The sequence below is a fragment of the Hordeum vulgare genome, chromosome 7H, assembly GCF_904849725.1.
Source record: "Hordeum vulgare subsp. vulgare chromosome 7H, MorexV3_pseudomolecules_assembly, whole genome shotgun sequence".
In the NCBI taxonomy this organism is placed as follows: domain Eukaryota; kingdom Viridiplantae; phylum Streptophyta; class Magnoliopsida; order Poales; family Poaceae; genus Hordeum; species Hordeum vulgare.
In genome coordinates this window covers 545,639,465-545,654,320 of record NC_058524.1, presented here as the reverse complement: position 1 = coordinate 545,654,320, position 14,856 = coordinate 545,639,465, and the positions used below count along the sequence as shown (strand labels likewise).

The window sequence follows — 14,856 nt, the reverse complement described above, 5'->3', positions numbered from 1 at the left end:
AGAAAAAAGGAGGCCAAAGATCCCAAACAAAAAAAATGAGAGAAAAAGAGAGAAGGGACAATGCTACTATCTTTTTCCACACTTGTGCTTCAAAATAGCACCATATTCTTCATGATAGAGAGTCTCTCGTTTTGACACCTCCATATACTAGTGGAAATCTTCATTATATAACTTGGCTTGTATATTCCAATGATGGGCTTCCTCAAAATTGCCCTAGGTCTTCGTGAGCAAGCAAGTTGGGTGCACACCCACTTGTTCTCCTTTTGAGCTTTCACACACTTATAGCTCTAAGTGCATCCGTTGCATGGTAATCCCTACTCATTCACATTGATATCTATTGAAGGTCATCTCCATGGCCCGTTGATATGTCGAGTCAATGTGACCATCTCCTCCTTTTTGCCTCTTAACCTCCACCACACTCTATTCCACCTATAGTGCTATATCCATGGCTCACGCTCATGTATTGTGTAAGAGTTGAAAAGGTTTGAGAAAGTAAGAGTGAAAAAACAATTACTTGGCCAATACCGGGGTTGTGCATGATTTAAATTTGTTGTGTGGGGATGATGGAGCATAGCTAGACTATATGATTTTGTAGGGATAACTTTCTTTGGCCTTGTTATTTCAAAAGTTCATGATTGCCTTGCTAGTTTGCTTGAAGTATTATTGTTTTCATGTCAATAGTAAACTTTTGTTTTGAATCTCACGGATCTGAACATTCATGCCACATGAAAGAAGTTACAAAGGACAAATATGTTAGGTAGCATTCCACATAAAAAATTCAGTCTTTATGACTTCCCTACTCGAGGACGAGCAGGAGTTAAGCTTGGGGATGCTTGATACGTCTCCAACGTATCTATAATTTTTGATGGTTCCATGCTATTATCTTATCAACTTTGGATGTTTTGTATGCATGATTATGCTATTTTATATCTTTTTTGGGACTAACCTATTAACTCAGTGCCAAGTGTCAGTTCCTGTTTTTTCCGTGTTTTTGACCCTTTTCAAAGGAGAATATTAAACGGAGTCCAAACGGAATAAAACCTTCGGAAAGTTTTTTCCGTAACAGAAGATATGCAGGGAACTTGAGAACCAAGGCAAAGGACCCCGGGGGAGGTCACAAGCCCCCCTAGCTGCGGCCTGGGGGGCCGCGCCTACTAGGCTTGTGGGCCCCACGTGGCTCCTTTGCCCTACTTCTTGCGCCTATAAATTCCCTAAAAATCCAAAACTGCCAGAGAGAGCCACGAAAATACTTTTCCGCTGATGCAAGCTTCTGTCTCCGCAAGATCCCATCTGGGGACCATTCTGGTGCCCTGCCGGAGGGGGATTTGGACACGGAGGGCTTCTTCATCAACACCATTGCCTCTTCGATGATGTGTGAGTAGTTCACCATAGACCTTCGGGTCCATAGCTAGTAGCTAGATGGCTTCTTCTCTCTCTTGGATCTTCAATACAAAGTTCTCCATGATCTTCATGGAGATCTATCTGATGTAACCTTCTTTTGCGATGTGTTTGTCGAGCTCCGATGACTTGTGGATTTATGATCAGATGATCTCTTATATGCATGATTTCGTATCCTTGTAATTCTCTTCGAATTGTGGGTTTCGTTTGGCCAACTTGATCTATAATTCTTGCAATGGGAGAAGTGCTTGGTTTTGGGTTCATACCGTGCGGTGTCCTCACCCAATGACAAAAGGGGTAGCAAGGCACGCATCGTGTTGTTGCCATCAAGGGTAAAAATATGGGTTTATATCTATTGCATGAATTTATCCCTCTACATCATTTCATCTTGCTTATGGCGTTACTCTGTTTGTTATGTACTCAATACACTAGATGCATGCTGGATAACGGTCGATGTGTAGTAATAGTAGTAGATGCAGACAGTATCAGTCTACTTGTCTCGGACGTGATGCCTATATGTATGATCATTGCCTTAGATATCATCATGACTTTGCACGGGTCTATGAATTGCTCGACAGTAATTCGCTCACCCACTTTAATACTTGCTATCATGAGAGAAGCCTCTAGTGAACACTATGGCCCCCGGGTCTACTTCACATCATATTTTCAGCTCTACACTTTTACTTTGTTACACTTTCCACCTTCAGATCTCACCTTCCAATTAATCGTGAAGGGATTGAGAACCCCTTTATAGCGTTGGGTGCAAGTTTGTTTGTTTTTGCGCAGGTACATTGGTGACTTGTCTTGATACTCCTACTGGATTGATACCTTGGTTCTCAAACTGAGGGAAATACTTACTGCTACTGTGTTGCATCACCCTTTCCTTTTCAAGGGAAAAACCAACACAAGCTCAAGAGGTAGCAGCCACTTCCTTCAGAAAATGAGATTGTCCCTCTTTACAAACCTGCAAAAAACACCCGAAGATATGGCATGCAGATATTAATTTAACATACAAGGCATGTAATCAAGTAGATCAAATACATTATCCTCATGGTGGTTCAAAGTACAGTGTGCTAGGTCCCTGATTTATTGATTTACTTAGTTGTTTCAGCCAAAGTAACTGAAAAAATTCAATACTAAACCTAGTGTTACTACTAATTGTGAATCAGATTTACACTAGTTCAGTTTCTCAGGGAATATGAATTAATGGAGCTAGAAATGAATAGGAGCATAGCCAAATATTGGCATCAAAGCAAGTGTAGGACGTGGGAGTCTCATCAAGAAAGAAACATTTCTGTATGGCCGGCATCACCGAAGCGTCAAGGCCTCAACCAAACCTCTCACCATCACCAAGGAAGAAACGAGTAAAAGATGAAGCTGGTTACTGTGGGGGTGTTTACACTTTACAACAATACTACCTCCACAATGCTCGTTCGTCAGAAAACTAAAGTAACTTAAAAAATGAAAACTGAACCTGCAGTTACTTGTACAAGATGGGATATACTAAACAGTATGTAGTCATCAAACTAAATTAGGAGCGTCATTGTGAAACCTTCCATTTGGTTGAGAGTTACTCGTTGGAGCGTTTTCAGAGTGGACATCACTGAAGGGTCGCCACTGATGTGTTAAGGCCTTGACCAATTCTCTCGCTGTTATGACCAACGGAAAAACAACAAGAGCAGGGGACAAAGAAGAAGATGATTGGGCGCATCCAACGTTCTCAATACCCACTAATTGTCGACATCCATGGCCTTCACAGTCTTCGTCCACAAGAATAAATTTAGAAAGTAACAACACTTAGCAGTAGTTTCGACCTATCCGTCAGTTCAAAACTCCAATTTATTCCAAGCACATATTTGATCTCTGCCAACTGATCCAATCAATATGAACTCGCATGAGCAACAAGCATGATGAATGAATCAAACACAAAACAATGAAGGGAGGGAGTAAGGGATCAGACCTTGACGCGGGAGGTGTCGAGGGGCACATTGGCGCTGGAGTCGAGGATGATGCAGAGCGCTGCATCATCGGGGACGGCGCAGAGCGCGGTGGTGGCCTGGGCGTCGGTCTGGAGGCAGCGGTGGAAGGTGGAGATGAGGATGCGATGGAGCGTGTAGCCGTCAGCAACGGCCTGCGCCCGGATGCGCTTGCCGACAGTCCAGGCCCAGAGGACGCCCGCGTCGGTGAGCGGCGGTTCCCATGGATGCGGCTTGTTGTCCGGCCACATGGGCTCCGCGTGGTCCAGCCAGGCCTTGTGCCCCATTCTCGGCGAAGTTGGATCTCCCAGCAGTGGCCTGGGCGGCCTTCCCGAGCGGCTCCCCCTTGATGTAGGGGCGCGAGCCGTCCGCGTTCGTCCCCGCGCCCTTGGGCGGGTCCGGTCTCATTGGACCTCTTCAATAGCCACATCCTCCTCTTCCGCTGGCTCTGGCTCGTCCAAATCCTCGGTGTCGTTGGGGAGCTCCGGGTCAGAGGGGTCGGCGGTCTTGGGCTGCGCGGACTCCTCCATGTCCAGCATCCGGATGGATCTGGGAGTGCTTTATGTCGATGTGAAGAGCGTGGAGAAAGCGAGGGGTTGCAGGAGAGGAGAGATGGATGCGTTGGGCGATCCGTCTCGGGTGGGAGGTAAGCAGATGGCAGAGGGTGAGTGGCCGCATGCAGAGGGAATGAAGGGGCGAAGGGGCGGCTGTATACGGACCTGTCGATCTAGATCGGGAGAGAGAGGGAGGCGGCGGCTAGGGTTCGTGCAGACAGAGGAAGAGGAGGGCACGATGGGTTGGGTGAGGTTCGTTGCGGGTGGATGGATGGATTGATGGATGGGCGGATGTTTGCCATGTCAGCGACCCATGCCAAAACTCATTCCACCATTCACACTTAAGCTTGTGTAATTTTCTCTTTTCCTTTTGTTTCTCTTATATTGTTCACCCTCTTATTTGCCGTAAACATACAGTTTGTCAGAATTAACCAATATTATGCATATGTGTCTACTTTGGGATGACAAACAATGTGATTTGGAATATTTTCATTTTCTTTGCATATAAAGCTCACTTTCTATTTTTGAAGTGCCAAAATTCAACTTTTTGTGAAGAACCTACCAAATCTTCCTTACAAATTTGAACCACACCATTTTTCAAAAATATTAGACCATAATTTATGCGCAATTGGGCAAATGGTTACATGTCAAAAGTGAGTTTTCATTTTCTTTTGAAAAAAAATCATTTTCAATTTTTCGGGTGCCCAAAAATGATCAATCTTATGGCCAAATTCATGGAATAGTTTGTTCAAATGATCTCATATTCTTTGGACAGAAAATTCATTTTCCATTTTCTTTGGACGGAAAATTCATTTTCCATTTTCTTTGGACGGAAAATTCATTTTCCATTTTTCAAGTACCCAAAATGAGTTTTTTTTTGTAAAGGACCTACCATATATTTGTTGCAAAATTGGACCAACCCAATTTTCTAAAATACTAGGCCACATTTAATGTACAATTCACCAAATGGTTGGGTGTAGAAAACTTTGATCCACATCTCGTGAAAAAGACAAATTTTCATTGAATCAGCTGGAAGCGGGTCAAATTTGAACTGCACCTGCATTAGTTTGTTTGAATGATCTAATATTATGCACAAGCGTGCATATTGGAATGGAAAATAATGTTGATTAAGGAAGTTTTCAATTTCCTTGTATGAAAAAAACATTTTCTATTTTTCAAATATCCCAAATGAGTTTTTTTGTGAAGGACCTACCATATATTTGTTTCAAAATTGTACCAAATCATTTTTCTAAAATACTAGGCCATATTTAATGTACAATTCACCAAATGGTTGGGTGTAGAAAGTTTTGATCCACCTCTCATGAAAAAGACAAATTTATATCGATTCAGTTGGAAGCGGGTTAAATTTGAACTGCAGCTCCATTATAATTTGCTTATTATTTTTCCCAAAAATGATTTTTAGGTACACAAGTATCTATGTAATCACGGAAACATCAAAAGTTTTCCAGGTCTCAACCACTAGGTAGGAACGGTCATACCCGCCATTTGACCGCATTTAGAAATGGCCATGAAAAATTCAAAAAAAATTGGAAAAGATTTGCATTGTGTCATTATATGTAATACGAAATTATTTTTAAAAAGTGTAATACGGAAATTATTTTTAAAAAGTAATAATAAACTTGTAATACGGAAATTATTTTTAAAAAGTGTTCTAAAAAATGGGCTATCATGTGTGAAGATTCATGGTTTTCAAGCCAAATGATCAATCGTATCGCGACATTCATGACATAGTTTATTGAAATGATCTAATATTATGCACAAGGGTACATATTGGAATGGGAAATAATGTTGATTAAGGAAGTTTTTATTTTCCTTGTATGAAAAAATCATTTTCCATTTTTCAAATGTCCAAAATGAGTTTTTTTGTGAAGGACCTACCATATATTTGTTTCAAAATTGTACCAAATCATCTTTCTAAAATACTAGGCCATATTTAATGTACAATTGACGAAATGGTTGGATGTTAAAGCTTTTATACACTTCTCGTGAAAAAGACAAATTTATATCGATTCAGTTGGAAGCGGGTTAAATTTGAACTGCGGCTGCATTATAGTTTGCTCTTTATTTTTCCAAAAAATGATTTATAGGTACATAAGTATCTATTTAATCAGAAATACATGGTGTGGTGGCTTGACATCGAGGTTTGTATGGTGGTCGAGGGCCCCAACTCTAGAGCACGTAAACTTGCATGTCAGCCGCATGGTCACTGTGTGACCGTTGCGTGGTCACGTGTTCTGGGTGGAATAGGCCTGTCTCGTGGATTGGACAATCCCTCGGTAGATGTTAGGAAGAAGAATACAATAGAAGAATCTGACGAGGAGACTCACCTAAGCTCAAACATGAATTAGCAGCCAGGTGTTTGATTAGCCGCGCGGGTAATGCACATAGACAATGGGCCTAAATTTTGGTTGGCGATTATCATCTACTAAGGAGACTCTCTTGGCAAATTTTTAGCTCAAATGGATGAACCTAGGTGGCACTTGCTCTGCAAAGTACCACACTGTATAGAAATATGAATGTTGAAGCTGGGCTCAAATGAATGAATTTATTGAGCTGAAATTTGGTGTATGATGTTAATTTGGGCATATGAAGGCACTATAAAAAATTTATACCATTTGGACATGCCAAAGTGACACTTCCTTCACAATGTGCTAATCTGGAGAGAAAATGGTAATTTAAACTGGGCTCACATAGATGATTGGATTGAGCTGAAATTTGGAGGAGGATGATAATTTGGGCACATTAAGGCACAGTAAAAATTCATAAAATTAGGATTAACAAAAATTGTAATTCCTTCACAATTCTCTCTACTGAACAGAATATTGGGAAAAATATTGAGGGAAACTGGCTGAATTAAATAAGCTAAAATTTGGTGGAGTGAGGTTATATGGTCAATTTAATTTGGTGGTAAATTTTCATCAACTATAAAGCAATATAAAATGTACCTGCTTCACAAACTGAAAATATTACCAGAAACAAAGATTGGATGATGAGCTCACATGGATTGTTAGATGAGGCTGAAATTTTGTGGAGAGCTATGGTTTTGGCATATAGAAGATGTGGAAAAATTCAACTCATCAGGATATACCTAGCTAATACTTCCTTCACAAAGTTGTTAGCTGAACACAAACTTTGGAAATTTGCTCAGGAAGATTTACTAGGCAAATGGATATGAATATTTTCATGAGGCAATGATTTGGATAGTCAAGAGTGTCCAAAACTTTTCAGGGCAATCAAAAAACTAGAAATAGCACTTCCTTCACAATGTGCTATTCTGAACAGAATAGGAAAATGAATATTGCTGAATTATTTTCGAACTATGGAAGGAAGAGTTTTCACATATTTGAGGAATATATGATCCAAAGTATTTATGAGAATTTTTCGAGAATTTTTGGAATGACAGAATTGTAGGTTGCTTCACAAACTAGGGCAAAAATTGACACATGGACATGACACGTAGGCAAAACTAATGATGTGGCACCTAGTCATAGCTATGACCATCTATATTGGTCGTAATTAGCTACAAATTAGGCAGCGGTCCAGGGCTATCCTCTTTATGACCATTTCCAGTATGGAAGGTACGACCTTGCTGATGAAAATGGTCGTTAAATTTCAGGGTTAGGACCCCTCCGGACATCTTACGACCAACTGGTCTCAAATGGTCGTAGATTTACGACCATTTCTGCGAGGGTCACTGCCATAAGGTCGTTAGTTGACATATTTCTTGTACTGTATGCAATTCCCTTTGTCTATCGGTATGAAACTTGCCCGAGATTCGATCGTCGGTATCCCTATACCATGTTCAATCTCTTTACCGGCAAGTCTCTTTACTCGTTCCGTAACACATCATCCCGTTGCTAACTCCCTAGTCACATTGAGCTCATTATGATGATGCATTACCGAGTGGTCCCAAAGACACCTCTTCGTCACACGGAGTGACAAATCCCAGTCTCGATTCGTACCAACCCAACAAACACTTTCGGAGATACCTGTAGTGTACCTTTATAATCACCTAGTTAATTTGTGACGTTTTATGCACCCAATGCACTCCTACGGTATCCGGGAGTTGCGCAATCTCATGGTCTAAGGAAATGATACTTAACATTAGAAAAGCTTTAGCAGACGAACTACACGATCTTGTGTTATGTTTAGGATTGGGTCTTGTCCATCACATCATTCTCCTAATGATGTGATCCCATTATCAATGACATCCAATGTCCATGATCAGGAAACCATGACCATCTATTGATCATCGAGCTAGCAAAAGGCTCACTAGGGACATGTTGTGGTCTATATATTCACACATGTAATACAGTTTCCGGTTAATACTATTATAGCATGAATAATAGACAATTATCATGAACTAGGAAATATAATAATAACCAATTTATTATTGCCTCTAGGGCATATTTCCAGCAGTCTCCCACTTGCACTAGAGTCAATAATCTAGTTACATTGTGATATATCGAACACGCATAGAGTTCTAGTGTTGATAATGCTTCGCTCGTGGAAGAACTTTAGTCAATGGATCTGTGATATTTAGATCCGTATGTACTTTACAAATATCTATATCTCCATCCTGGATGTATCCACAAATAGAGTTGAAGTGGTGCTTGATGTGCTTGGTCTTCTTGTGAAACCCGGGCTCCTTGGCATTGGCAATGGCTCCACTGTTGTCATAGAAGAGAGTCATCAGGCCCGACGCACTGGGAATCACTGCTAGGTCAGTGATGAACTCCATCATCCAGACTCCTTCGTGTGTTGCTTCTGAAGCATCTATGTACCCCGCTTCACATGTAGATGCCGCCATGACACTTTGCTTGCAACTGCACCAGCTGACTGTCCCACCATTCAAAACATACACGTATCCAGTTTGTGACTTGGAGTCATCCGGATCTGTGTCGAAGCTAGCATCGATGTAACCCTTTACGATGAGCTCTTCGGCACCTCCATAAATGAGAAACATATCTATAGTCCTTTTCAGGTACGTAAGGATATTCTTGACCGCTGTGCAGTGATCCACTACTGGATCACTTTGGTACCTCCCTACCAAACTTATGGCAAGGTTCACATCAGGTCTGGTATACAACATGTCATACATAATAGAGCCTATGGCTGAAGCATAGGGGACGGTACTCATCTTTTCTCTATCTTCTGCCATGGTCGGTCGTTGGGCTATGCTCAACCTCACACCTTGTAATACAGGCAAGAACCCCTTCTTGGCCTTATCCATATTGAACTTCTTCAATGTCTTGTCAAGGTATGTGCTTTGTGAAAGACCAATGAGCCATCTCGATCTATCTCTATATATCTTGATGCCTAATATGTAGGAAGCTTCTCCAAGGTCCTTCATTGAAAAAAACTTATTCAAATAGGCCTTAGTGCTTTCCAAAATTTCTATATCATTTCCCATCAACAATATGTCATCCACATATAATATGAGAAATGCTACAGAGCTCCCACTCACTTTCTTGTAAATACAGGCTTCTCCGTAAGTCTGTACAAACCCAAACGCTATGATCACCTCATCAAAGCAAATGTTCCAACTCCGAGATTCTTGCACCAGCCCATAAATGGAGCACTGGAGCTTGCATACCATGTCAGCATTATTAGGATCGACAAAACCTTCTGGTTGTATCATATACAATTCTTCCTTAAGAAAGTCGTGAAGGAATGTCATTTTGACGTCCATTTGCTAGATCTCATAATCATAAAATGTGGCAACTGCTAACATGATTCGGACCGACTTCAGCATTGCTACGGGTGAGAAAGTCTCATCGTAGTCAATTCCTTGAACTTATAGATAACCCTTAGCGACAAGTCGAGCCTTATAGATGATCACATTACCATCCGCGTCAGTCTTCTTCTTAAAGATCCATTTATTTTCTATGGCTCGCCCATCATCGGGCAAGTCCACCGAACTCCATACTTTGTTTTCATACATGGATCATATCTCGGATTTCATGGCTTCAAGCCATTTGTTGGAATATGGGCCCGCCATTGCTTCTTCATAGTTCAAAGCTCACTCTTGTCCAACAACATGATTTCCAAGACAGGGTTGTCGTACCACTCTGGTGCGTAACGTGTCCTTGTGGACCTTCGAGGTTCAGGAGCAACTTGATCCGAAGTTTCATGATCCTCATCGTTAACTTCCTCTCTAGTCGGTGTAGGCACCATAGAAACATTTTCCTGCTCAGCGCTACTCTCCAGTTCGAGAGGAGGTACAATTACCTCATCAAGTTCTACTCTCCTCCCACTTACTTCTTTCAAGAGAAACTCTTTGTCTAGAAAGGATCCGTTCTTGGCAACAAAGATTTTGCCTTCGGATCTAAGATAGAAGGTATACCCAATAGTTTCCTTGGGGTATCCTATGAAGACGCATTTTTCCGCTTTGGGTTCAAGCTTCTCTGGTTGAAGTTTCTTCACATAAGCATCGCAGCCCCAAACTTTCAGAAACGACTTCTTAGGTTTCTTTCCAAACCATAATTCATACGGTGTCGTCTCAAAGGATTTAGACGGTGCCCTATTTAAAGTGAATGCGGCAGTTTCCAATGCATATCCCCAAAATGATAGCGGTAAATCTGTAAGAGACATCATGGATCGCACCATATCCAATAGAGTGTGATTACGACGTTCAGACACACCATTACGCTGAGGTGTGCCACACGACGTGAGTTGTGAAACAATTCCACATTTTCTTAAGTGCGTGCCAAACTCGTGACTCAAATATTCTCCTCCACGATCAGATCATAGGAACTTTATTTTCTTTTTACGTTGATTCTCTACCTCACTCTGAAATTCCTTAAACCTTTCAAAGGTTTCAAACTTGGGTTTCATTTAGTAGACATACCCTTATCTTCTTAAGTCATCAGTGAGGGTGAGAACATAAAGATAGCCACCACGAGCCTCAACACTCATTGGACCGCATACATCGGTATGTATTATTTCCAACAAGTTGGTTGCTCGCTCCATTGTTCCGGAGAACGGAGTCTTTGTCATCTTGCCCATGAGGCACGGTTCGCATGTATCAAATGATTCAAAATCAAGAGACTCCAAAAGTACATCTGTATGTAGTTTCTTCATGTGTTTTACACTGATATGACCAAGGCGGCAGTGCCACAAGTATGTGGGACTATCATTATCAACCTTACATCTATTGGTACTCACACTATGAATATGTGTAACATCACGTTTGGATTCATTAAGAATAAAACATTGACCAGCGGGGCATGACCATAAAACATATTACTCATATAAATGGAACAACCATTATTCTCATATTTAAATGAGTAGCCATCTCGCATTAAACGAGATCCAGACACAATGTTCATGCTCAAAGCTGGTACTAAGTAATAATTATTAAGGTTTAAAACTAATCCCGAAGGTATATGTAGAGGTAGCATGCCGACGACGATCACATCGACCTTGGAACCATTCCCGACGCGCATCGTCACCTCGTCCTTGGCCACTCTCCGCTTATTCCATAGTTCCTGTTTCGAGTTGCAAATGTGAGCGACAGCACCGGTATCAAATAGCCAAGAGCTACTACAAGCGATGTTAAGGTACACATAAATAACATGTATATCATATATACCTTGGACGTTGTCGGCCTTCTTATCTGCCAAGTACTGGGGGCAGTTCCGCTTCAAGTGACCGGTTCCCTTACAATAATAGCACCCGGTCTCATGCTTGGGTCCTCTCTTTGCCTTCTTCCTGGAAACTGGTTTACCAGGCGAGGCAACTGCTTTGATGTCCTTCTTGAAGTTTTTTTTATCCTTGCCCTTCTTGAAACTGGTGGTCTTATTCACCATCAACACTTGATGTTCTTTCTTGATTTCCACCTCTGCTGATTTCAGCATTGAATACAACTTGGGAATGGCCTTCTCCATCCCTTGCATGTTGTAGTTCATCACAAAGCCCTTATAGCTAGGTGGAAGCGACTCGAGGACTCTGTCAATAACCGCGTCATCCGGAAGTTCAACTCCTAGCTAAGACAAGCGGTTGTGCAACCCAGACATTCTGAGTATGTGCTCACTGACAGAACTATTTTCCTTCATCTTACAGCTGAAGAACTTGTGAGAGACCTCCTATCTCTCGACCCGGGCATGAGATTGGAAAACAAGTTTCAACTCTTGGGACATCTCATATGCTCCATTTTGCTCCAAACACCTTTGAAGCCCCGGTTCTAAACTGTAAAGCATGCCGCACTGAACCAGAGAGTAGTCATCACTACGCGACTGCCGGGCGTTCATAACGTCCTAGGCTGCAGTGGGAACGGGAGGGTCACCTAGCGGTGCATCAAGGACATATGCCTTCTTGGAAGCAGTGAGGATGAGCTTTAAATTATGAGCCCAGTCCACATAGTTGCTACCATCGTGTTTCAGCTTGGTTTTCTCTAGGAACGCGTTGAAGTTGAAGTTGACATGAGCGTTGGCCATTGGATCTGCAATATTTGTAAACACATTCTTAGACTAAGTTCATACTAATTAAGTTCATCTAATCAAATTTACATAATGAACTCCCACTTAGATAGACATCCCTCTAGTCATCCAAGTGATACATGATCCACATCGACTAGCCCGTGTCCGATCATCACGTGAGACGGACTAGTATCCAATGGTGAACATCTCCATGTTGATCGTATCTCCATACAACTCATGTTCGACCTTTTGGTCTCTCGTGTTCCGAGGCCATGTCTGTACAGGCTAGGCTCGTCAAGTCAACCTAAGTGTTTTGCGTGTGTAAATCTGGCTTACACCCATTGTATGCAAACGTTAGAATCTATCACACCCGATCATCACGTGGTGCTTCGAGACAACGATCCTGGGAACCGCTTTTCCTGAAATCTTAGTGAAGGGATCATCTTATTTACTACCGTCGTTCTAAGCAAATAAGATATAAAAACATGATAAACATCACATGCAATCATATAGTGACATGATATGGCCCTTATCATCTTGCGCCTTTCATCTCCATTGCTACGGCAACAAAAATCCTTCCCCGGCAACACCAGGAATTCTTCTTGCTACTTCTCTTGCTTGCGTCGATTTTTCCCTTGAAGTTGAAAGGGTGATGCAGCACAGGAGCAGTAAGTATTTCCCTCAATTTGAGAACCAAGGTATCAATCCAGTAGGAGAATCTCGTCAAGTCGAGAGTACCTGCGCAAACACAAAAGAGCTTGCACCCAACGCTATAAAGGGGTTGTCAATCCCTTCAAGGTTGATTGCAAAGTGAGATCTGAAGGCGGAAAGTGCAACGAAGTAAAAAGTGTAAGGCTGAAAATATGGTGTGGAGTAGACCCGGGGGCCATAGTGTTCACTAGAGGCTTCTCTCAAAATAGCAAATATCACGGTGGGTAAACAAATTACTGTCGAGCAATTGATAGAATCGCGCAAAGTCAAGACAATATCTAAGGCAATCATCATACATATAGGCATCACGTCCGAGACAAGTAGACCGATACTTTCTGCATCTACTATTATTACTCCACACATCGACCGCTATCCAACATGCATCTAGTGTATTGAGTTCATGACGAACAGGGTAACGCCTGAAGCAAGATGTCATGATGTAGAGGGATAATATCAAACCAATGATGAAAACCCCATCTTTTTAACCTTGATGGCAACAACACGATACATTCCTCGCTACCCCTTCTGTCACTGGGTGAGGTCACCGCATGGTATGAACCCAAAACCAAGCACTTCTCCCATTGCAAGAATCATAGATCTAGTTGGCCAGACAAAACCCACAACTCGAAGATAATTACAAGGATATGAAATCATGCATAAGAGAGATCAGAAGAAACTCAAATAAGACTCATAGATAATATAATCATAAATCCACAATTCATCGGATCTCGACAATCACACCGCAAAAGAAGATTACATCGGATAGATCTCCACGAAGATCATGGAGAACTTCGTATTGAAGATCCAAGAGAGAGCAGAAGCCATCTAACTACTAGCTATGGACCCGTATGTCTATGGTGAACTACTCACGCATCATCACAGAGGTCCTGGTGTTGATGAAGAAGCCCTCCGTGTCCGAATCCCCCATACGGCAGGGCACCAGAACATGCCCCAGATGGGATCTTGCGGAGACAGAAGCTTGCGGTGGCGGAAAAGTACTTTCGATGATCTCCTGATTTTTTCTGGGATTTTAGGGAATATATAGGCGCAAAACCTAGGGCAGAGGTGGTCCAGGGATCCCACAAGCCTGGGTGGCGCCCACCCACCCCCCCCCCGGGCCGCGCCATGAGGGCTTGTGGGGTCCGTGAGGACCACCTTCCTTGGATCTCAAGTCTCCCGATCTTTTTCTGTTCCGGAAAAAATCTTTTCGGAAGTTTTATTCCGTTTGGACTCCGTTCAAAATCCTCCTCTGAAAGGGGTCAAAAACATGGAAAAAACATGAACTGGCACTTGGCAGCGAGTTAATAGGTTAGTCCCAAAAAATACATATAAAGCATACAAAACATCCAAAGTTTGACAAGATAAAAGCATGAAACCATCAAAAACTATAGATACGTTGGAGACGTATCAAGCATCCCCAAGCTTAACTCCTACTCGTCCTCGAGTAGGGAAGTGATAAAGACTGAATTTTTGATGTGGAATGCTACCTAGCATAGTTGTCCTTTGCAACTTCTTTCACGTGACATGAATGTTTAGATCCGTAAGATTCAAAACAGTAGTTTGCTATTGAAATGAAAACAATAATACTTCAAGCAAACTAGCAAGGTAATCATGAACTTTCAAAATAACAAGGCCAAGGAAAGTTATCCCTACAAAATCATAGAGTCTGGCTATGCTCCATCATCCTCACACAACTAATGTAAATCATGAACAACCCCGGTATTAGCCAAGTAATTGTTTTCGCACTCTTACTTTCTCAAACTTTCCATAAGTATC

The 14,856-nt window shown here is 41.9% G+C and overlaps 1 protein-coding gene across 1 annotated transcript; it reads right to left on the bottom strand.

The window, feature by feature from the left end:
• Window positions 1-2,331: 2,331 nt before the first annotated feature.
• LOC123409257 (uncharacterized protein DKFZp434B061-like) lies at window positions 2,332-5,434 on the bottom strand. The gene is given in 4 exon segments (XM_045102206.1): window positions 2,332-2,362; window positions 3,359-3,927; window positions 3,929-4,008; window positions 5,428-5,434. Coding segments are annotated over 4 exon segments (687 nt in total).
• Window positions 5,435-14,856: the final 9,422 nt, after the last annotated feature.